Below are 23,000 nucleotides of genomic sequence, written 5' to 3'. Positions count from 1 at the left end.
AGCTCTCTCTTATAAGAATGTAGGGTCCATCTGGAGGAATGGCTCAGCGGCTAAGAGCAGGTACAGTTCTTCCAGAGGAGTCTGGCTCCCAGCACCCACGTTGAAAGGCTCCCAGCTGCTCTAACGCTACCAGAACCTCCAGGGAACCTGATGCCTCTAGCCTTCTACAGCACCCGCATTCACATGCAGACATATGCATACAGACACACAGATAGACACATAATGTAAAATTAAACAAATCACGAGCCTGGAGAGATGGCTTCGTGTCAAGAGCACTTGTTTGCCTTGCAGAGGACTCAGGTTCAGTTCCCAGAACCCCCATGGTGGCATTCAACAGGCATACACGTAGTGCACATGCATCTACTCAGGCAAAACACTCAACAGACATAAATAATCCTAAAAAATATATCTTTTCAAAAAAGAAGAAGAATGTTAGAATCTAGCCTATCCTCAGATCTCCTCACAGATACTGACAGGCTCCCTACTGGGACATTGTCTGTAAGGCCCAAACTAGCAGACTTTCTATGAATTCACTTCTAAGGGATGTCATATCCTGTTCTCCACCCTCTTTCTTGCTTCCTGGCTCTAGCCTGGGAATCTGAGATCCTGGCTGTAGGCTCCTACTGTGAACCTCCCTCTCAAACTGTGTAAGAGGATGATCTCCAGGCCCTGGAGAGATGGTTCAGTAGTTAAGAGCACTTGTTGCTGTTGCAGAGGAACCAGGTTCAGATCCCAGCACCCACATGGTATCTCAAAACCATCTATAACCCTAGCTATAGGGGCACCAGGCACTCACATGGTACACAGATATACATACAGACAAGCACTCATATACATAAAAATAAAATCTTAAAAAAAAAAAGCGGCTCCCTCCTTGGTCACGTTGCTCTGATTCTGTTCAGAGAACGCACCATGTCTCCAGTGCTGAGGCCTGAACCTCTGCCACCATGCTATTGTCCCTCTGTCTGTCTGTCTGTCTGTCTGTTGTGTTGTTAATCCCAGTGATTCCAGGAGAAAGACCACTGACCCAAATCATCATGGCCAAATTAATAAAAGCAAGCAATTAATCTAAGTTTATTTTTTTTAAATTTATTTATTTATGTATATGAGTGCTTTATCTGCATGTACACCTTTAAGACAGAAGAGAGCATCAGATTCCACTAGAGATGATTGTGAGCTGCCATGTGGTTACTGGGAATTGAACTCAGGACCTCTGGAAGAGCAGCCAGTGCTCTTAACCACTGAGCCATCTCTCCAACCCCCTTAATCTAAGTTTCTTTCTTTTTTTTTTCCCATGTACTCTCTTCCTAAAAGTAAAATTCAAGAGATCAGTGTTGGATGTGAGAAAGACAAGGTTTTTATCACTCAGGGGTAGTGGATTTCGAAATGGGAGATTTGACTGGCAAGATAGATGGGGTTACATAAGCATGAGAAGTTAGTCATCATGACTCCTGAAACAAAGACATGATTGCAAGGTGGACTTTGCAAGGTGGTCCTAACAAGGCAGTCATAATGAATAGCCATAGCAACCTTGTAAAACAAAAGTAGGGGTTACAAATGGCTACAATAACTTTTTGAAACAAAGACGTGATCGCCATTTCCGAGAACAGGCAGTAGAGAGTCCTTTGTAGTTAAGGTTACGGATGTAGCATAGCCCAGTCCTTGAGAAACAGAGGTTTAATCATAAACATGAACGAACCTAGTTTGTCTTCACTATAAGATAGATGGCTTTTAAGCCTATGATGAAGGCAGGTTAGTTCATCAATGTTAATAACTCTCCTAATAAATTCCTTAGGGGCTGGAGAGATGGCTCAGCACTGAGAAGCACTGGCTGCTCTTCCAGAGGTCCTGGGTTTGATTCCTAGCACTCACCCACATGGCAATGGACAACTGTCTGTAACCACAGTCCCAAGGGATCTGAACTCTTCCGGTTTCCTCAGGACCAGGCACACACATATGCAGTACATATGCAGGGAAAACACACAAAGTAATTTTTAAAAGAAAAAATAAACTCCTTAGTCTCTGGTAAACTGTCTGGTGTCTCTCTGAGTCCCATCCTCCCCTTCCTTCCATCCCCATCACATTCCAAACTTCCTTTCATTATGTGGGTCCTGGGGATCAAACTCGGGCTTAGCAACAAGTCCCTTTACCTGCCTGTTATCTGTCATCCTGGACCGTTTCTTTTTCAGCATTGAGATTTGAATGTTCTTGTGTTGGGGGGTGCACTCATTTGTGTAGGTGTGTAGGCAGATGTGAGGGCAGGTGTCTGGAAGACAGAAGACAAAACTGGGCTGTAGCAGGTTTTCTTTTGGGCCACCAACCAGCTCCCAAATCATGACACAGAGACTTCTTATCAGTGAGAATGCTTGGCCTTGCTTATGCTGGTTTCTGGCTAACTTTTTTCCTTTAACTTAAATTAACCTGTTTCTCTTCATCTACATTTCGCCTCGGGACTTCTTACCTTTCTTTCATTCTGTATGTCCTACTCCATGTCTGGCTGTCTGGAAGCTTCCTGGCTGGCTGGTCCCTCTCTTTCTTCCTTTCTCTCTCCCTCGTTCTCTCATTCTCTTCTTCCTAGAGCCCAGACTCCTATTTATTCTCTGCCTGCCAGCCTGCCTATCCCTATTTTGCCTAGCTATTAGCCATTCAACTTTTTACTAGATCAATCAGGTGCCTTAGGCAGACAAGGTAAAACAGCAACACACCTTCACATAGTTAAACAAATGCAGCATATCACACACCTTTACATAGTTAAAGGAATATTCTGTAACTTTAAAGGAAAATTCCACAACACTGGGTATTGTTCATCATGCACTGCCCCCGTTTTGTTTTGAGATAGCATCTCTCACTGGCTTGGAACTCACCAGGTTTGCTAGGGAGAATAGCCCATGAGCCAGAGGCTTGCCTGTTTCACCCGCCCTTAGTGCTAGCCACCACACCTAACTTTTTTATGTGGATTCTAAAAATTAAAGCCAGGTCCTCATGGGCAAATGAGATGATTCAGTGGGTAAAGGCACTTGCCATTAATCCTGACTATTTGAGTCCATTCCAAGAACCCACACAGTGGAAGGAAAAAACCAACTCATATGTGCCGATCTCTGACCTACACACATGCATGATGGCACATGCACCCCTACTGATAGATAAATGAAATAAGGTCTTCAAAAAAGAAAAAGGAAATTGGTTGTGAGGTGTATAAGAATTCATTAGTCTTATTTTCTCTACTTTTTCTTGGTTATTTTACTTCTGGAGACAGTCTCGTGTAGCCCAGGCTGGCCTTAATCTTACTATATAGCCAAGAATGATTTGCATTTCTGATCTTCCCACCTCTATCTCCCAAAAGCTGTGATTACAGAGAACATCACCATCCATGCTTATTTTACTGTTCTGGCCTCGGGCATGCTAGGCATGCCCTCTCCCTCACACCTGAGCTACATTCCCAGTCCCAATTGGATTTTCTTTTTTAAGATTTATTATTTTAGTACTGGAAAGATGGCTCAGTGATTGAGAACACTTATTACCTTTTCAGAGGGCCAGGGATCAGGTCCCAGCACCCACACAGGACAGCTCACAGCCACCCGTATCTCCAGTTCCAGGAGATCTACTTCCTTCCTCTAGTCACCACGGCCACCTGCATACACACGTTGCACATACATACAGTCACAGAGTACACACATGTATATACATAAAATAATTTTTTTAAAAAATTTACTTTTGCCAGACAGTGGTGGCACATGCCTTTAATCCCAGCACTTGGGAGGCAGAAGCAGGCAGATCTCTGAGTTCGAGGCCAGCCTGGTCTACAAAGTGAGTTCCAGGACAGCCAGGCTGTTACACAGGGTTGTTGAGGAGAACTCTGTTTCAAAAAAAATTTAACTTTCATTCTTTTTACTTATGCATAGGTGTGCGTGCTTGCATGTGGGTCTGTGCATGTAAGTGCAGATGATGTAGCCATCTGATCCCCTGGAGCTAGAGTTACACATGACTATGAGCTGCTACAGGTGCTAAGAACCAAACCTGAGTCCTCTGGAAGAGCAGCCAGTGCTCTTAACCACTGAGCCATCTCTTCAGTTCCCCCATGTTTTATATTTTATATATTAAAAAAACTGCAAATAACTGAAAGACATCTACAAGTACAGATCCATACCGGTAACTTTAAAAGAGAGAATAGAGGCTGAAGAGATGGGTCAGAGGTTAAGAGCACTGGCTGCTCTTCCAGAGGACCCAGGTTCATCTCCCAGCACCCACATGGCAGCTCACAATTATCTGTAACTCCAGTTCCAGGGGATCTGGCACCATCACACAGATCTACATGCAGCCAAAATACCAATACACACAAATAAATAAATTTTAAAGAGAGAGAGAGAATAGCTAGGAGGTGGCAACACACGCCTTCAATCCCAGCACTCAGAAATCAGAGGCAGGCCGATCTCTGTGAGTTTGAGACTAGCCTGGTCTACAGTGCAAGTTTCAGGAAATCCAGGGCTATACAGAGAAACCCTGTCTCAAAAACCCAAAGAGAGAGAGAATAAACAAAAAAAAATTAAAGGAACACCATTACTACCTCAAAAATGACATGGAAAAAGGCATGGTAGTACATGAATGGACTCCTAGTGTCAGGAGTCTGAGGCAGGAGGATCCTTGAGTTCCAGGCTAACCTGGACCACACAGTGAGACCGTTGTGTTTTGTTTATTTTTGTAACACCAGGTATCGTGGTGTAGGCCTATAATCCCAGTACTTGGAAGATGGAAGCAAGATCAGGAGTTGAGGACCGGCCTTAGCTATATAGTGAGCTGAAGTCTTAGACTCTTTCAAGAAAAGAAGGGGGTTGGGATGGGGAACGGAAGACACATAAACATCTGTCTTATCATTCCGGTATGAACTTTATTTCAGGGTAACTAAATGGTCCTGAGCTATGAAGTTTTTCTGTACAGAACTAGAGCTAATAAATAAAGATATACTAATAGTGTCAGGAAACGATAGTTTTGTAATCCCAGTGAAATAAAAAGATCATCAGTGGATGGCAAAACAACTTGGTTTAAAAGTTGGTGGGAAAGTTTATGGTGCAGGAGTCAGGATATCACCACCTGAAACTGGACGGAGTGTGGGGCCTGACATGGGCAGGGAGGAGGAGAGCTTCCAACCAGGAATATCCATACTCCGTGAAATTACTGACAAATAAGTCTTAAACTGTGTTAAGTCATAGAAATATAAGAGCAAGTCATCAGAGAAGTTAGTTTACTAGCAAAGTATACTATATATACATATTAAAACATGTAAAAGCCCAGAATCATATTATACACACACACATATATATTTAAAGATACATTTCCAAATATATATTTGACACATTTGAGTGTATGCCTATGTCCAAGAGAAGAAGATTGAGACTAGAGATCAGGAACTAAAAAAATAAGAAGAAAATGGGACTAGAATCAACGATAATTAACCACTAAGGAATAAAAAAACATTTAAAAAGGAGACGTGTGTGAGTCCCAGAGAGAGCCAGGCTTAGTCTGTTGGGAATGTAATTACCTCTGCCTGGAGGAGCAGGACACAGTGGTCCTGGAAAGGAGAGACTGTCAGGGACCCAGCCTGAAGAAGCTCTCCTCCCAACCAAGTCTGATTCCTTTTCTGAGACTGGCCTCAAACCTTCCTGCCCCAGCCCCCTGAGGGCTAGGATTGCCAACATGTGCCAGCATGCCCAGCCTAAATGGCTGTTAAGCCACTAGAGTTTGTGGTAATCCATTACATCAGCAACAGCAAACCAGGACACTGCTGATCTCCTAGGAGAGTAAGAAAAGAGTGGCTGAGGGGAGTTAGTGGGGAGCCATGGGTTTCACAGAATATCTTACAATAACACTGACTTTCATCTGTACCATAACTTATTTGCTACCGATCTGAAATCAGCAAATTTCTATTCAACAATGTGTTGGTAACAAGGGGTTGTTTATAGGATTAAGAAACAATGTTTTAAAATGCTTAATGTATAAACCAGGTTAATTTTCTTTTTATGCATTACATTTCCTTGTGGGCTCACAAACATTCATTATTCTTTGAATGGGTGCAATTGAATACTCAGCATGAACCTGGCACCATAACCACAATGTGCTTGTGCTCACTGTAACCCCAAATATTTCTAACTGAAACTGCCACTCAGCTTCCATTCAACCTAAGGTTTAGCCTAACCACCCCCAGCTCCCTTGAAATACAACACCTAACCTCTCCCATGGTTTCAGGTCCCCTGGACAGACCCATCTTCCCCCTCCCAGGTTCTGTTTCCCCAGCTACCATCTTGGTATTAATGAGTTCGGAGATCAGACTTTCACCCTGTTTCCCTTTCTTCTTGTGTCTCTGCATCTCTCACTTCTCTGAGCTCCCAAACAGCTCCTATTTATAATCATAAAAGTCCACGCTAATGGGACAACCAAGCCTCATCCAGGCAGCCTAGCATGTAGGAAGGACCAGGGATACATTTTCTGTGACTCCTGGATTCTTCAGATGATGAACTAGAGTCTAAAGGTATTAAGACAGGATACCCAAACCCAAGTGTGGTGGCTCACACTTCTAATTACAGCACTCATGAAGCTGAGGCAGAAGGACTGCCCACATGTTCCAGGCTAGCTATGTAGCTGAAGATGACTTTGAACCCCTAATCTGTATCCACCTGGCAAGTGCTGGGATTACAGGCCAGGTGTGTGCCACCATTACCCAGGTAGGTCTCAGATTTTACAATGAGGAAAATAGTTTTCAGTTCCTTTGGGCATCGGGGTGTTGACTGGGCAGTGTGACTACAGATGAACCTGTGGGTTTGCAGGCCAGGCAGTGTGACTACAGATGAACCTGTGGGTTTGCAGGCCAGGCAGTGTGACTACAGATGAACCTGTGGGTTTGCAGGCCAGGCAGTGTGACTACAGATGGAGCTGTGGGTTTGCAGGCCAGGCAGTGTGACTACAGATGAACCTGTGGGTTTGCAGGCCAGGCAGTGAGACTACAGATGAACCTGTGGGTTTGCAGGCCAGGCAGTGTGACTACAGATGAACCTGTGGGTTTGCAGGCCAGGCAGTGTGACTACAGATGGAGCTGTGGGTTTGCAGGCCAAGCAGTGTGACTACAGATGGAGCTGTGGGTTTGCAGGCTGGGCAGTGTGACTGCAGATGGAGCTGTGGGTTTGCAGGCTGGGCAGTGTGACTGCAGGTGGAGCCAGTCTGTAGGCAGGCAGTGTGACTGCAGGTGGAGCCGGTCTGTAGGCAGGCAGTGTGACTGCAGATGGAGCCGGTCTGTAGGCAGGCAGTGTGACTGCAGATGGAGCCGGTCTGTAGGCAGGCAATAGGTTCTCTATCATGGCCATTGCTACAGTTTCACAACAGGCAGAACTGGGCAAATCTATGTATGCCACCTCTCGAAAGGCTAGATCAAATTCCATTTAAACTTGGAGATTTCACCCAGCAACTCCAGCAATGTTGCATAACGGCCACAAGGAGGCAGGCAACCTCTTCAGCTCCTAAATTTAGTGAGCCGCAACTCAGAAAAGGAATACAGTATCTTCAATGAGGAAAGGTGGTTGGTTGTCCAAGGAACACTATTGATGGCTCAGAGTGTGGACTGGGACAGGGCATCTGAAATTCCAGTCTGAGGAAAAGAAAGCAGGAGTCCCAGAACTATGGGGCACGGTGAGGAAGTCCAGCTACAGTGGAAAAGAAGCTGAGGTCGCTGTAGACATAGCAATCACTTGAGGGCATGGGAGGAGAGGTTTATAGGAAAGTCAGAGGCCAAACTGCTGTAGGATTTGGTGGTTACAAAACTATTGAGGCATTGGGGGTGGGGAGACAGGAGAGTGGTCACAATCAACATGGTTACTTTCCCTTCCCCAAAATGAAATTTCTGGAAAGCAGAAAAAGACTGTTTTGGGGAAGACTCCTCCAACTCAGGAGGGTCCCCTGCACAAAGATTGCCCTTTCCCCTCCACTAATTCAGTTTCAGGGCCCTGGAAAGACAGGGCAGTTACCTGGGACTCAAAGGGCTAATCTCCAAGAAGTCACTCTGGTTTCTTTGTTTTTGTTTTATTGGTTTGGGTTTTGGTTTTTGGAGACAGTGTTTTTCTGTGTAGCCCTGGCTTTCCTGGAACTCGCTCTGTAGACTAGGCTAGCCACAAACTCACAGAGATCTGCCTCCTCTGCCTCCTGAGTGCTGGGATTAAAGGTATGAGTCACCACCAGCCGGCTCTGATTGCTTTCTGAGACTAGGCCTAACTATGTATCTATCTTTGGCTGGCTTGAAATTCATAGAGATCTACCTGCCTCTGCCTTCTGAGTGCCCAGCTTTATTTAGGTATAAATCACAGCATTTGCCACCCACTTCTCTGGGCCTGCCCTTTCCTTGAGCCCCAAAATGGCAATTTCCCTGAATTTCTTCACTAGTGTAATTAGCTAGGGCCTTGGGATCCAGCCCTAGAGCCAGCCCCAATTACCCCTCAAGTCCAGGAGTCATAGGCTTGCCCTAAAGTACTTTCCAGTCTATTCCCCCCAATGAGGCCCAGGAACCACAGGGCCTCTGTCTTTTCCTGCCACACTCCCACACTGTAGCTCAAACAAGGGGATTCCTTGTGTCTCAACTTCAGAAAGGCATTCTTATGATCAAATGGTGGAAGCTGGCCAGGATGAGGGAAGGGTGAGCAGAGTCAGAGATGACAAGATTATCCCACCATCTGAGAGTGTCCCCAGAACCTTGAGAATTCACTCTCCTTATTTCCAAACAACAATGGGACGAGAGGCACATAAAAGTGCAGAAGCCGAAAGAGGACACTGAGACGTGAAGACGCTCAAGCTAAACTCCTGGCAGATGGATCCGGAGGTAAGAAACAGGACCAGGGCAACAGGGTCTCCAGTAAAGTGAGCTAAGCAGATTTGAGAGCCGAGGTGGAGGCCTCTGAGTTTCTCACCACCCGGTAAGAATATCATTACAGCACCAAACAGGGATGAAAACACCATATTTGAAAAGGAAGAACCTGATAAAAGCAGCACAGACATCTGCAGCAAGAGCGATGTGTTCCCTCTCACAGGAGGCAATGGCAGGACAGCAGGGACTCAGAAACCCTCCATACAAGCCTATCACACACCAACCAGGACTGCTATAGAGGATGCACTCTTCCCTGGATCATGAAAGGAAATGACATCACTCAGCAGGTAGCAAAGGGTTCCTCTCCCAACTCCAAAGGCATGTAGGAGGGCCAATCCATGGAGGTTTGGTCCTGAACACCCCTCCCCAGTTCTCCATCTTGTATAAGAGGCATCCCAGCCTCCTAGGCTTTGGATGAGGAGATTATTTCCCCCATCTCTTCTTCAGTATGTTCTAGAGGCCCTAAATTTTATAAACCTTCACCTCACTGGGGAAGGGTGTGGGATACCCTTACATCAGGAGCCACAGGCTAGTTCTCTAGAGTCAATATCTCTATGGAAATAGCTCTAGGGACCCAATAATTGAGGGATAAATGCAAAGGTTCCCCAGGGAGCAGACAGAGAAGCCAGGCTTCTGTGGTAAGTGATTTCAGTATAGCTTCTGTCTAGTTGGAGGTTAAGGGAAAACTGAGAGAGACTTGGGCCAAAAGTTGAAAGAGCCACAAAGCACAAATAGGTAGGAAAGTTTTTACAAGAAGGTCACGTCATCCTGGCACTGTCCCCAGTACCAGTGAGCCTCAAAGCCCTGCTTAACATTGTCATCCTCTGGTAGCTCAGGTGGCCCACCTTGAAGCTCGTCTCCTGGGAGCTTCCAAGGAGCCATTAAGCTCCCTAGCTTGGTGGATGTTATGTCCACCTCAGTCCTGGCTTCACTGGGTATAACCTTTGCCCAGTCAATCTCGGGACAGGAAGGCCCAGGGGGTCCTTGTTCATCCAGCTCTCTGGGGGCCACAGTGTCCAAGAAACTGCCAATAGAGACACTGTCCAGCCGGTCAGTTGAACTGGTATCTGGCAGGCTGTCCCAACTGCCCCGCCTTGAGTGGCCTTGGCTTCCACCTGTCAGGCTATACTGGCTGCTGGTCAGACTGCTGCAATGGCTGGTCAGTGCTCCCCGCTCCTCCAACAGCCAACGAACTGCCTCGATGCCCTCGTTCAGGGTCACCAGCTGCTGCAGGATCTTCACGTCGATAGCTCGAAGGTAAGCCTGAAGAAGTGAGAAAAGAAATTAGTTCCAGGTTCTAAGCTGTGAGTTTCCCAGGTGTTTCCCTGACCTTGCGGTCCAGTCAGCTACGCGTCAATGTTAGTAAACCTGGACAGATAGCCAGGTGGAGGTGGTGCATGCCTTTAACCCCATCACTTGGGAGGCAGAGACAGATGGGTCTCTGTGAGTTCGAGATCAGCCTAGTCTACAGAGTGAGTTCTAGGACAGCCAAACCAGGGTTACACAGAGAAACCCTGTCTCAAACAAAACAATAAATAAGTAAACAAATAAGTAAATAAATAAATAAGCCATCACCCACTTCACAGCCCGGGAGCAAGGGTTCCTGAAATGCTGTCAGGCACGTACTTAAAATATTAAAATATGAGGCTTGCGGTCTGCAGACACGGCTCAGTGGGGAGAACACTTGCCTAGCAGGCACTAAGCTCTGGGTTCCTTAGCACCCAGTAAAAGTAGGTATGGTCATGTAGTTTTATAATCCAGGCACTCAGGACATGGAAGCAGGAGGATCAGAAGTTCTAGGTCATTCTCAGCTATGTCAGCAGTTCAAGACCAGCCTGGGCTTCATGAGACCCTGTTTTAAAATTAATGAAAGAAAATAAAACAAAACTGGTTGTGATGGTTTTATGCCTATAGCTCTAGCACCTAAAAGGCGGAGGAAACACTTGGGAGGCAGAGGCAGGCATCCTGGTTCCAGGACAGCCAATGAAACCCTGTCTCAAGAAACAAAAACAAAACAAACAAACAAACAAAAAAAACAACAGACAAAACAAAGAGCCTAAAGTAGGAGGAACAAGAGTTTGAGGCCAGAGGCCAGAGAGATGACTCGTCGTTAAGTCTTGCAGAGTACTGGAGTTTGGCTCCATATGAGGTGGCTCACAACCTCCTCTAAACTACAGCTCCAAAAAACCCAGTCCCCTCTTCTGACCTTGATACACACAAACATGCATAAACACATGAATAAAAATACTTTTAAAACTTTAAAGGTGTTTGAGGCTAGTGTAAGAACTAGTAAATTACTGTCTCTCTTCTTTCTCTTCTCCTCCCGGCATCGCACGCACGCACGTGTGCACACACACACACACATATATACACACACACACACACACACACACACACGAATCCAAAATCTACTCTACTGGGCTTCAAACATCCTATTCAAGGTAAGCTGTTGGGGTATATTCCATCATACTGTGAACCTTGAATTTGCATTTGCGCTGATTAAATAAAATTAACCTTGGGTCAGGAGACTGAGTTAGCATCTCGTTGACACTGACACTAAGTAATCATAGAGCATCAGAAGGCATCCAAGAGATATCCAAGAGAGACAACAGGAAGTAGCAGGGAGGGATTTGGAGTGGCCCAGCTTTTTATGGTTTGGCAGAGTGGAAGCATGGGTCTTTTGGAGACACGAGTGTAATGAACATGGAAACAGATTCCTCTGAATGAATAAATAAAGGCGAATCTGTAGTGTAGATAGAGCAGGAAATTTATAGAGTAACAATGAATGCAACTTGGTGTAATGTAAAAGCACTTCTTGTGTGTGGTGTGGAAAATTACTAAGGTGAAATATTAAGAGAACATTTGCCCGCTTGAAGGCTGCCACACCCATCTGGCCCTGCCAAATGAGGGGGCTGCACCCAGCAACCGTGGTAACGAAATAATCTTGCCACGCAAGAGGGACCCCCACCCTTCTGTGGTCAGTCGATACTGATAACCCAGGACATCTGGTTATCAGGAGGATCAAATGAGGGGCAGTTTCAAACTAACTTAAAAGAGAGGGCTGAAGCAGGATGGTCATCTCACTTCTCACAATGGCTCTGGCATCAGGCCTTCGTGGAAAGAGAGATCCTCCTAGCCTGCCTCCCAAAAAGCAGAAATATTAAACGCTTTGCCTAAACATTTAATGTTCTGTCTCCCGAGTACAGAGCTTCATCTCCCGAAAACAAACATTTAACACCTTGCGTCCCGAATGCAAACCCTCATTTCCTGAGAGTGGACATTGAAGGTCTGTCTCCCGAGAACAGACAAGACATTCTGCCTTTCAGAACGCTTTGCCATCCCGAGAGCAAAGCTTCGTCTTAGAGAATAGTGAACTAAAAGCCTGGTCTCCCGAGACTTGGTCACCCAAAAAGCCGAGTCCAAAGGCCCTACATTCTGAGATAGGCCACAGACGACGTGGTCAAGGACTGATCCAGTACCCGATACCAGCCTGGAATGGGACATTGGAACCACATCTCCCGAGCGCAGACTACAGGGTCAAGAGTCGATCTACGCTACCCAGCCCCCAGTGCGGACAAGAGCCCAGCCTGAAGAAATTCAAAAAGCCCTTTTTAAGCCAGGGGATACCAGGTTGTGGTATTTCATGTGTGTATGAGATGTTAAGAGAAGAGCATACATGTATTAATACATAGGTTTAGTGTGTGAAATGTTAAGAGATATCTTATGGATAATTAATAAGATTAGGAAATGTTAGTAGATAAGTTAAGGTTAAGAAGTGTTTTATAGATAAGTAATGGATAAGTTGTATTAAGGTTAAGAAGTGTTTTATGAATAAGTGATAAGTTAGATTAAGGTTATGAATTGGTTTTATGTATTAGGATTAATAGGATCAATAATTGTGATATTGAATTGCCTGTGTGTTGCCCATTATCAAACCCTCATGCCTATTAAGATTGTAAACCCCATTGATGCATTGGATATTGAAGTTGCTAGTAAAGAATCATTATAAAAACAATTCTCTTGCTTGGTCTGGTCACTCATTGCTCTCTGGGGAGAAGGGCACAGAGTCCTCATAGATATTACTCAAAAAGAACCTGGAGCTGAAGTCTCCCAGCTCGTAACACATGAGTAAAGAAAGAAGGTTAGGTAGTGTGACCCAGTCTCTCTGAGTTAACAGGTTTTCACCCCAAATCTTGAGTTTTATTTATAAAGAGAATGATAGAGATTTAGTTAAGGTTACCTTTAGTGGTAGTCACAGAGCCTGGTGGGACACCAGGCTGTGGCCTGAGCAGCAGGCCGCTGCTACAAAAGCAGGCCAGTAACTGTGGAGTTGCAATTGCTGGCTGAAGTAGCAGTAGGTTAAGGCACAGCCACTGTGCCAAAGTTAAACAACAGTAAACTACTCCACCAATCTAGACTCACCAGTGTGACTTAGAAACCAAAGGCTAGCTCTCCTAAGGTCAGCTGGGAAACAGTTTGGGCCAAAAGGAGATGGGAACTAAGGAATCAAGAGGATGCTAACTTGGTTCCCTTGTTTGGACAAGGCCCAATGGGGAGAAGGGCTAGGCAGAGCTCAGGGTCAGAATCCCAATGCTGGGGATTTGGGGCCTTTAGTTTCCCTTGAGTCTTCCAGAAGTGTGAACTGCTGTGTAACCTCCAGAGGTCCCTCCCACCACCTCAAGTGTACTGAGTTAACTCTTCTCAAGCACAAGTCTGAACCTGCCCCTATGCTTTGCAGTGTTCAGAGAGAATAAACATATCAGTAGATGATGCCTGTTATATTATGACCCTTGTCCATCTCTCCCGAATCCTGGGATTAAAGGAGTGTGTTACCATACCTGGTATATTATTGCTTGTAAATTTAGATTTATCTAGCTTAACATTTTTCAAATATTTATTTTGTTCTGTCACTGCATGTATGTCTGCATGCCAGACCAGAAGAGGGCACCAGATCTCATTACAGATGGGTGTGAGCCACCATGTGGTTGCTGGGAATTGAACTCAGGACCTCTGGAAGAGCAGCCAGTGCTCTTAACCGTTGAGCTATCTCTCCAACCCTTATTTAGTTTAACTTTTAACCAAATTAATACATTCATATAGAAATAGGCCTGGTGGCACAAATTTGTAATCCCAGCTAATGAAGAGGTGAAGGCAGGATTGCAAATTCAAGAACATCCCAGATAACTGTTTTGTCTCATAATAAAAAGATATTTTAGTCAACTGCTGATGGCTCACACTTTCAATACCAGCTCTTAAGAGGCAAAGGCAGGTGGATCTCAGTGAGTTGGAGTTCAGTCTGGTCTACAAAGCGAGTTCCAGGACAGCGAGGACTGTTAAACAGAAAAACCCTATCTCAGCCTCTGCCTCCCAAGTGCTGGGATTAAAGGCATGTGTCACCACCATACTGCTAGGCAAAAAAAAAAAAAAAGATATTTTTAAAAAGGACTTGGAGGGCCAGCAAGATGACTTAGCAGGGCACCTGCCTCTGCCTCCCCGGTGCTAGGATTAAAGGCGTGTGCCACAATGAATGGCTTCACTTCTTGAAGACCAGGGTTCGATTCCCAGCACCCACGTGGTAAGCTAATGACAATCCTTAACTCCAGTTCCAGGGGATATGAAGCCCTCTTATGACCTCTGCAGGCATCAGTCATGTGTGTAGTCCACACATACATAAACATTGAAAACACTCAAACATAGAAGAAAAGTAATAAAGCTATATATATATTTTTTTTTATTCCATGCGGCAAATGGTAGAGAAAACAATGCTTCAGAGACTTGTGAGTACCTGGAGGGCCCTAACCCAAACCTAGATGAGAGACATGAGCTTGAGACACATGGACTTGACGAGTGGGGAGAAGCATTCCAGCCAGAGGATGTACTGTCCTCTGATTCTAAAATGGAGGACATCTGACACCACATCACTCCAGGTCAGCTCTTCTGGGAGGCAGGCCTAGCATTTTTTTTCTTGAACTTCTGATCCTGCTGCCTCACCTCTAGTGTGCTAGGATTACAGCCATGCCACGCCACACCCAGTTTTACGTAGTTCTTAGGATTCAACTCAGGGCTTTCTGCATACAAGGCAAGAAGCAAGCACTCTCCATCAGAGTCCATGCCTAGCTCCCCACAGCGTTTCTCTTCCTGCACAAGCCCCAGTCTGTCTCCTCCTTCCCCATCCCAGGTCATCAGCTCCCTGAGAGCAGTTCCCGCCCAACTAACTCATTGCAGGTTTTCTGCCTAAGGTTGCACCGAGCACCTTTCCTTCAGCTCTGTGATTCTCATGGGGCTGAGTTTACTGTGTTGCTTAGGAAACCAACGGGAGCACCAGATTCTTTAATCCTGCGACAGTGGGATTCCCTGACTGTGACAACATCATCCCCCCAGAATAGAAGCAAAAGGCTTTCTCACCAGAAAAAGAAACACTCATTTCATGCCATCTCTTTAGAAACAGAGCAGAAGATAAATAGAGGCCACCCAATGCTTTCCCCTGGAGGCTCCCTTCTCCTCCCCCTATGTAGATCAGATTCTGCCCAGCCCAGGTGTCCTGGGCAGGGCTCCCTCTTTGCTCAACCCAAATTAGGTCTCAGGTTAAAAGCCTGAAGACCCATTTCTAGATCCCTGGTAACTGACTGTTGGGATTAACTATTGTCACTAAAATAAAAGTCCTTAACAGTTGTCTAGTTCCACAATTACTCCCTTATTTCCTCCATCAAAGGACAAAAAACCATAAGGACAAGGAAGAGACAGGACCCTCCTTAAGACCACACAATACATCAGAAGTGGAGACAAGGTTTGAACTCATGCCTTTCCCCCATCCTTGACTAATGCTTTCTCACCAACTGCCCCGTGGAGGTGGCTTCTCATTGCAACACCTCTTTGGGTAGACGGAGGGGTTGCCATTGCTTGCCATTTCCACACATCTCAGACTGGCTCTTCCCTCACTCAGCTTCAGACTAGGGAATAACATGAGAGTAGAAAGCTAAAAGTAGCACTGACCTTGGCCTGAAGGGCAAGCCTCTGTTCCTACTGAGGGGGGGGGGGGAGCAACTGAAGGACAGACCTTAGATGGCTTTGGTCAGTTCGGCCTTCCTGGCCTCAAATCTCCTGCCCCACCCTTGTGCTTCAGTAAACTGTGGTTAGAACAGAGTACAGAAAGAAATCAATGAGGAGGGAGAGAGGAGCCTGACATGGATCTTTTCCCTCTTCCAGTCTCTAAAACACTGTTCATGGGAAGCCTCAGACCCTAGATCAGGTAGACCAAAAGTTAAACCAGAAGTTAAGGAGCTGGAGAGATGGCTTAGAGGTTAAGAGCACTGGCTGCTCTTCCAGTGGTCCTGAGTTCAATTCCCAGCAACCACATGGTGACTCACAACTGTCTATAATGAGATCTGGTGCCCTCTCAGACAAACATGCAAACAGAACACTATGTCAATAAATAAGTATTTAAAGAAAGCAAATATACTTCCCTAGAGTTTATAAAGAATGAGAGTCAGAGGTTAGGCCTGCCTCCAGATTTCCTGTATGAGAAGCAAGCCCATGGACATTTGAAATTTTTCTCATTTCAATGACGCAAAATGTGCTTAAAGTGTCGGCACAAAACAGCTTTTCATGATCAATGTGGTCAAATGATCTGGGCTCAAATCTTGACTTTACTTTTTGAGTGACCGTGGGCAACTGCTTCAGTTCATATATAAAATAGCACTCCTCTAGCTGAGCATGGAGGACTAGCGTGGAAGAAGAGTGGTTCAGCTCAGCTGCACAGCACTCGCCCTGTAGGTGCAAAGCCCTAGGTTCAGCACCTCAAAGGGGGGGAATGGCACAGGAGAGACAGCTTAGCAGTCAGGAGCGCTGGTTCTTGCAGAGGATCCAGGTTAGGTTCCCAGCACCCACACAGTGGCTCAGAACCATCCATAACTCCAGTTCCAAGGGATTTGATGCTCTCTAACCTCCATGGGCAACAGGCATGCAGGTGCTACACACACATTTCACAGGCAAATATTCCTACACATAAATTTTCTTAAATTTCTTTAAAAAGAAAAATATCATGTATCATGCTGGGCACTGATACATGGCTTATATTCCCAGTATAATTTAATTTCTAGCTGGGTATGGTGACACATGCTCGTAATCCCGGCACTCAAGAGACAAGAGGAATATGTGTTTGGGGGCCAGCCTGAGCTACACAGACTCAAAACACCGAAACAAAACAACTTAGTTTTCAAAGGACAAAGTAGGTAGGCTCTCTCTATGCCTTGAACAGTTTACACGATGTACCAGGCCTTTCAGAGGTAAGTACAGTCAGCCCTGCTCTGGAGAATTTGGCATTCAGCTACAACCTTCAAGACCAAGCACACACTTGGCCTTCATATTCTGCCCCCTGGGATCCTCTCTGATCCGCATCCCAGGAGGCTCTCTTAGCATAGAATGAGAGCCCTGGGCTGGTCTTAGAAGTCGACCATGTCTCTCCTTCCACCCTCCCAGCTCTGCTGGACACAAGGTTGGGCACACGGTGGGGCCCCAGGAAGACGGATTAGCTGGCACAGTCACCGCTTCTGGTTCTGAGCCCAGGAGTAGCCGGCAATCCCTCAATTCTCCAGAACCGGCTGCAGAGTGGCGGCAGGTGTAATTCATCTGTTTCACCGGAACCAGGGCCCTGGGGGAGCCCGCTGGGGCCCAGCTGCCCTTTTGGCTCAGAATCTGGACCAACAGCTCCAGGGAAGGCGGGGTGCTGCTGTTTCCTCCCCTCTCCCCAAGAGTCTGAAAGGAGACTGAATCCCAGGTGAAGGACCAACTCGAACTGTGTGTTGCTACTCTGCTGCTGTCTCTGTTAAGGTCTTTGAATGTTTAATACCATGCTGGTGCGATGCTTAGGAAAGAGACATGTTTTTAGTGTGCCCCTAATGCAGGCAGTTTCAAAACACCCGGGGGCCTTAGGAATGAAACCTTTCCCCAGTTTGCCGAAGGAGTGGGAAGAAAACAGTTGCCTTATAATGGGGTATTAGGAAATTGACGGCCCCGGATGCTAATGGGAAGAATTTGCGCTGAACTAAGTTTTTTGTACTACTTAGCCCTGGCCTCCCTCCTCCCGATTATTGGGCAGGGAAAAGTTCCAAGAGCTGTGCCTCCTACACCAGTTCTCAGGCTCTCTCAACCCTTCACTCACCCTTGGGAGTGAGAGGTCATGCAATGAGACGTCACTTCTCTCCACTCTCAACCTAGGGTATATGGGTTGATCTAGGAGGGACCCTCCTCCCTCCTCTGCAGCCTAACTCCGGGAACCTGAGCCTATCCCTACAAATGGCCTTATGCTGAGGACCCCGTCCCTGTCCCCGTGGCCTATAGCACCCACACTCACCAGCTCCATCCTCAGCGCCATGATCTTGTCCCCCAGGCTGTGGCCGGTGCTGGGTGCCCCAGGGAGCAGCAGGTCTCCAGAGGTTTCCAGCTCCCACTCGCCTCGAAGCCCGCGGAGCAGCCCTTCCGGGGTCTTCCTGCCCACCTTGCCCTCCACGTCCCGCAAGTCAGGCGTCTGGGACTCTGCAGTCCCCTCCATGTGGGCCCAAGCCAAAATAGGGCTGGGCGACCAGACGCGGAGGTCCAGTTCCCTAGGGTCCTCCCTTCTCTGCCGCGACGGAGAGAAACCGGTGGGTCCCCGCCTGCGCCGCGCTGGGGGCAGGAGGAGGGCACCGTAACGCTCAGAAAAGCCGCGCAGTCGGGTAGAGAAAGATACCGAGTGTTGCGCACACAACTTCTAACCGTGGATGGCATGCGACTGGATTTGGAACTGAAGACCTCAAAGGGAGCTCAGTGCTTTCTCCTTACGTTCACGCCAGCTAAACGCACAGCAGACAGCTAAAAAGATGTTTGCTGAATAAAAAGTAGACAGCCTCAATCAGGATTAACAGGGCTGCAGAGGGTTTGGAAGTCTTTCTGCTAATAGCTGTGTCGGTTACAGGAGTTAAAATATAGTTGCCCAGCTGACAGACACCTCCCAGTGCCCAAAAATCAGACTGAAGGAGTAATAGAAGGGCAATTCTCCTGGCCGTTGAGAAGAAACCATTATTAAAATTCAGGGGATCCTCACGGTCTTGCTTTTGCGCTTACAGGGTCTTAGAAAAAAAGAGGCGCCTCTTAAACTTGACTAAATATGGGTCATCTGAAAATCTTGTGAAGTTAGGGCCTTAGATACTGCATTGCCCTTTTTTGAGGGGAGTGAGGGGGCAGAGAGGGTCTTACTGGTTCTGTCTGGCCTGGAACTTGCTATGTAAAGTAGGCGGCCTTGAAACTCACAGAGATCCACTTACCACTGCCTCAACAGTACAGGGATTAAAGTCCTCTTCAAAGATTTATTTTCTATTTTATTTACATGTACATGTTCGCGTAAGTTGAGGGTATGCGCACATGAGTACAGGTGCCTAGAGGCCACAGCAGGGCATCAGATCCCTGGAAACTGGATTTAGCAGTTGTGAGCTGTGCAAAATGGGTGCTGGGAACTGAACCCAGGTCCTCTCTCAGAGCGGTTATGTGTTATTTATTACCTGCTGAGCCATCTCCAGCCCCAAGAGTCCGCATTTCTTAGATGATACAGGGGATGGCCATGCTCTTGCTCTGAGGACCACACTGAATAACAAGGGTATATTTCTAAGCTGTTTGGACTTAACTCTACAGGTAAGGAGTGGCCATGAAAACCTGTTTTGTCCCAGCATCCCAGGAAGATTTACAATGGAATGAGCCTCTTCCCTCTGCTCTTTCAGACCTGGGGGCCCACTTCCCAAAGGCAGCCTACTCTCAGTTTGTTGTTGTTTGTAGTGTGTGTGTGCTTAACTACTCATCATTCTAGATTCTACTTATTAATTTACTACACGTATGTGTCTTTGTGTGGAAATATACACATGAGTACAGATTCCCCCCCACCCAGGTCAGAAGAGGGCCTTGGATGCCCTAGAGTTGAATTCAGGGCCTACTGTAAGAGCAATTTGTACTCTTAACTGCTAAGCCATCTCTCAGGTTCAACCATCCATAATTCTAAACTATCTTCTACCACTCATTCTAAATTTGTTTATTATTATTATTTTGGTTTTAGTTTTCCAAGACTGGGTTTCTCTGTGTATTGTGTATCACTGGCTGTCCTACAACTCACTCTGCAGACCAGGCTGGCCTCAAACTCAGAAATCTGCCTGCCTCTGTCCCCCAAGCACTGGGATCAAAGGTGTGCAACCCCATTTAGCTAAATTTAAGTATTATATTCTGACTTCCAATGAATATATGGATTTCTTTTTGAGGCAGGGTCACTTGACGGGCCTTGAACTCAATGATCCATCTGCCTATGCCACTAAACCAGGGTCAAATATATGGACTTGTTTTCTTTGTTTTTCTTTGAGACACAGTCTCATATGGCCCAGGTTCTGTAGCTAAGGAGGACCTTGAACTTGATCCTGCCTGTCACTCCCAAGTGTCGGGAATCACAGGTATATACCATCATAACTCACCTATCCTTAGTATTACTTGACCCATGGTTTTTTGTGGTGGCTTAAATAAGAATGATCCCCATAGGTTCATATATTTGAAATATTGGTTCTCAATTAGTGGAAGTATTTGGGAAGGATTAAGAGGTGTGGCCTCGAAGGAGGTGTGTCATTGGGGGTCAGCCTTAGGATTTCAAAATGGCCAAGTCATTCCCAGTTAGTTCTCTCTGCTTTTTGCTTTTATATGGAGATGATATTTGAGCTCTCAGGGTTCCTCTTTGTGTGACGTTGGCTATCCTGGATTTTACTCTGTAAACCAGGCTGGCCTTGAACTCAGAGACTTACCAGCCTCTACTTCCCAAATTCTGGTATTAAAGGTCTGCACAGCCACTGCCCCACCTTATTCTGGACTTTTCAAGGAGCAAGGAAAACTGGAGAAGTAAAACTCTGAGTCAAGGAGACTAGCTAGAGACCAAAAAACAAAACAAAACAAACAAACAAACAAAAAACTGAAAGTACCTGAAGTGGCTTGTTAGAGAGAATTTGATCATAACAGACACAGTGAAAGAAAGAATTGGGTAACTGAATAATTCATTCATTTCAAATGGTATTTAATAGTTAAAAAAACCAAATTATTTCAACTATCATGAAAGTTGATTTCAACTAATATCACTGGAAAAAGATAAGGTGAGTCCCAGCTATATGGACTGATGCAATTTACCAAACAAGGGAACCTAGAAGAATCTGAGAACAAATGGCTATGACCAGTACAGTAGCTGTGGGACTGTGGGTTCTATGGAGAGATGCAGCAGGCAGGTAGACATGGGAGCCTAAAGCTCAGGAGAGAAAGGAGGACTGCACTTGTGAGTTTGAGACATGGGACAATGTAAGTGGAATTTCTTGTTGGGATCGCTAGCACCCAAATAACCACACAAAGACTCATTATTAATTACAAAAGCTTGGCCAATAGCTCTGGCTTGTCCCACTAGCTCTTATAACTTAAAATAATCAATTTTAAAAATTCTGCCCCTGTTGCTTTCGGGCTTCCTCCAGTTCTGGCTGGCAACTCCTGAGACTCCGCCTTTATTCCCAGCGTCCTCTTAATTTGGCTCTCTCACCTAACCTCTTCCTGCCTAGCTATTGATCAGTCGACCTTCTATTAAACCAATCAGAAGGCGTCTTGGTAAAGACACATCTTGACAGTGTACAAAAAGATTAGTTCATAACAGGACAATAATAGAGATCATGAGTGGATAAGATCGCCTATGAAGAATAAATGAGAACAGAAAAGGGTCAGAAACTGGTGAGAAAACTTCTGCTTGCTTGTTTTTAAATAAAAAACAAACAAACTTATTTTGTTTCTGAGAGCAGGTTTCACTTTATAATCTTGGCTGTCCTGGAACTCACTTTGTAGACCAAGTTGACCTGGAATTTACAGCAATCCTCCTGCCTCAGCCTCCTGAATGCTGGAAGTGCAGAAGTGCTTAGCATCTTGTTATGAAAACCGACTTGACTCAAACTGAAGATTCTTCTTCCCTCACCTCTGTAGGAGTGAAGGTACAACATCATACCAACCTGACAAACACTGTTAGCATGTTGAAAGATACCATCCCTCCATGCAGGAGGCAGGTGGAATTTGGAGAGTCCAAAAAAAAATCAAGTCTTACTGGGCAAGTGGGTGCATTCCTTTATTCCAGTACTTGAGAGGCAGAGGCAGGTGTGTAATGAGTCTTTCTGTCTCCCCAGCCAGCTCCCAAATACAATACAGAGTCTTATCATTTTGAAAACTCTGACTTAGCTTAGGCTTATTCCTAACGAGTTCTTATTAACCCATATTTTTTGATAATTTATTTTTATTTAATGTTAATTGGTTTTTGCCTGCATGCATGTCTGAAGTCCTGGAACTGGAGTTACTGACAGGTATGGACTGCCATGTGGGTGCTGAGAAACCTTTACTCTGAACTGCCCATCCTGCTTCCTCCACATTTGGCTGGTGACTCTGCCTTTTTTTCTCTGAGTCCTTCCTGCCCTCAGAAGTCCTGCCTATCCTCTTCCTGCCTAGCTAATGGCCATTCAGCTCTTTATTAGACCAGCCACAATGGCACATCTTCACAGTGTAAAGGAATGTTCTGTAACACAGATGGACCTCTGTGAGCTCAAGTCCGGCCTGGTTTACACATAGGGAGTTCCAGGACAACCAGGGCAATATGGAAGACTCTGTCTCAACCTCCTGCTCCCTCAAAAAAGGACTACTCAGTAGTTGGAGATGGCTCCATGGGTAAGCACACTTGCTGCTCTTCCAGAGGCAGTTACCTTCACAGCTTGACAGGCAAGCTCACAACTTTAACTCCTGCTCCAGGGCTATCAAATAGTAGTAGCTCTGGTCTCCACAAGGAGCACACACATTCACATAATTACAAATAATTTTTAGGGTTTTTTATTTGTTTGTTTTTTAAAGAATCGGACGGTAGCGGCGCCAAATCTTTAATCCCAGCACTCAGGAGGCAGAGGCAGGAGAATCTCCTGTCAACGGAGTGAGTTCCAGGGACAGCAAGGGAAACACAAAGAAACCCTGTCTCGAAAACAAAAAACAAAACAAAAAAGCAAAAACGAAAAACAAACAAAAAAAACCCAAAAAT

General features: G+C 45.8%; 1 protein-coding gene across 1 annotated transcript; it reads right to left on the bottom strand.

Annotated features, from left to right (window-relative positions):
* Window positions 1-4,865: 4,865 nt before the first annotated feature.
* Lurap1 (leucine rich adaptor protein 1) lies at window positions 4,866-18,513 on the bottom strand. Its single transcript, XM_038333925.1, has 2 exons — window positions 18,252-18,513; window positions 4,866-10,162 (listed from the first exon to the last, which is right to left on the bottom strand). Exons 1-2 carry the CDS (start codon window positions 18,447-18,449, stop codon window positions 9,647-9,649), a joined length of 714 nt encoding a protein of 237 aa, XP_038189853.1. The 5' UTR covers window positions 18,450-18,513; the 3' UTR covers window positions 4,866-9,646.
* Between the last annotated feature and the right edge of the window lie 4,487 nt (window positions 18,514-23,000).

Source organism: Arvicola amphibius, chromosome 6, assembly GCF_903992535.2.
Source record: "Arvicola amphibius chromosome 6, mArvAmp1.2, whole genome shotgun sequence".
Taxonomy (NCBI): domain Eukaryota; kingdom Metazoa; phylum Chordata; class Mammalia; order Rodentia; family Cricetidae; genus Arvicola; species Arvicola amphibius.
This window is presented reverse-complemented; position numbering and strand designations above follow the sequence as displayed.

Bases quoted from the DNA above. Each gene is read 5' to 3' on its own strand.
- Lurap1 (XM_038333925.1), bottom strand. From the start codon at position 18,449: ATGGAGGGGACTGCAGAGTCCCAGACGCCTGACTTGCGGGACGTGGAG. The intron at 10,163-18,251 runs GTGAGTGTGGGT...TCACTTCTTCAG, and splicing joins TGGCGCTGAGGATGGAGCTG to GCTTACCTTCGAGCTATCGA.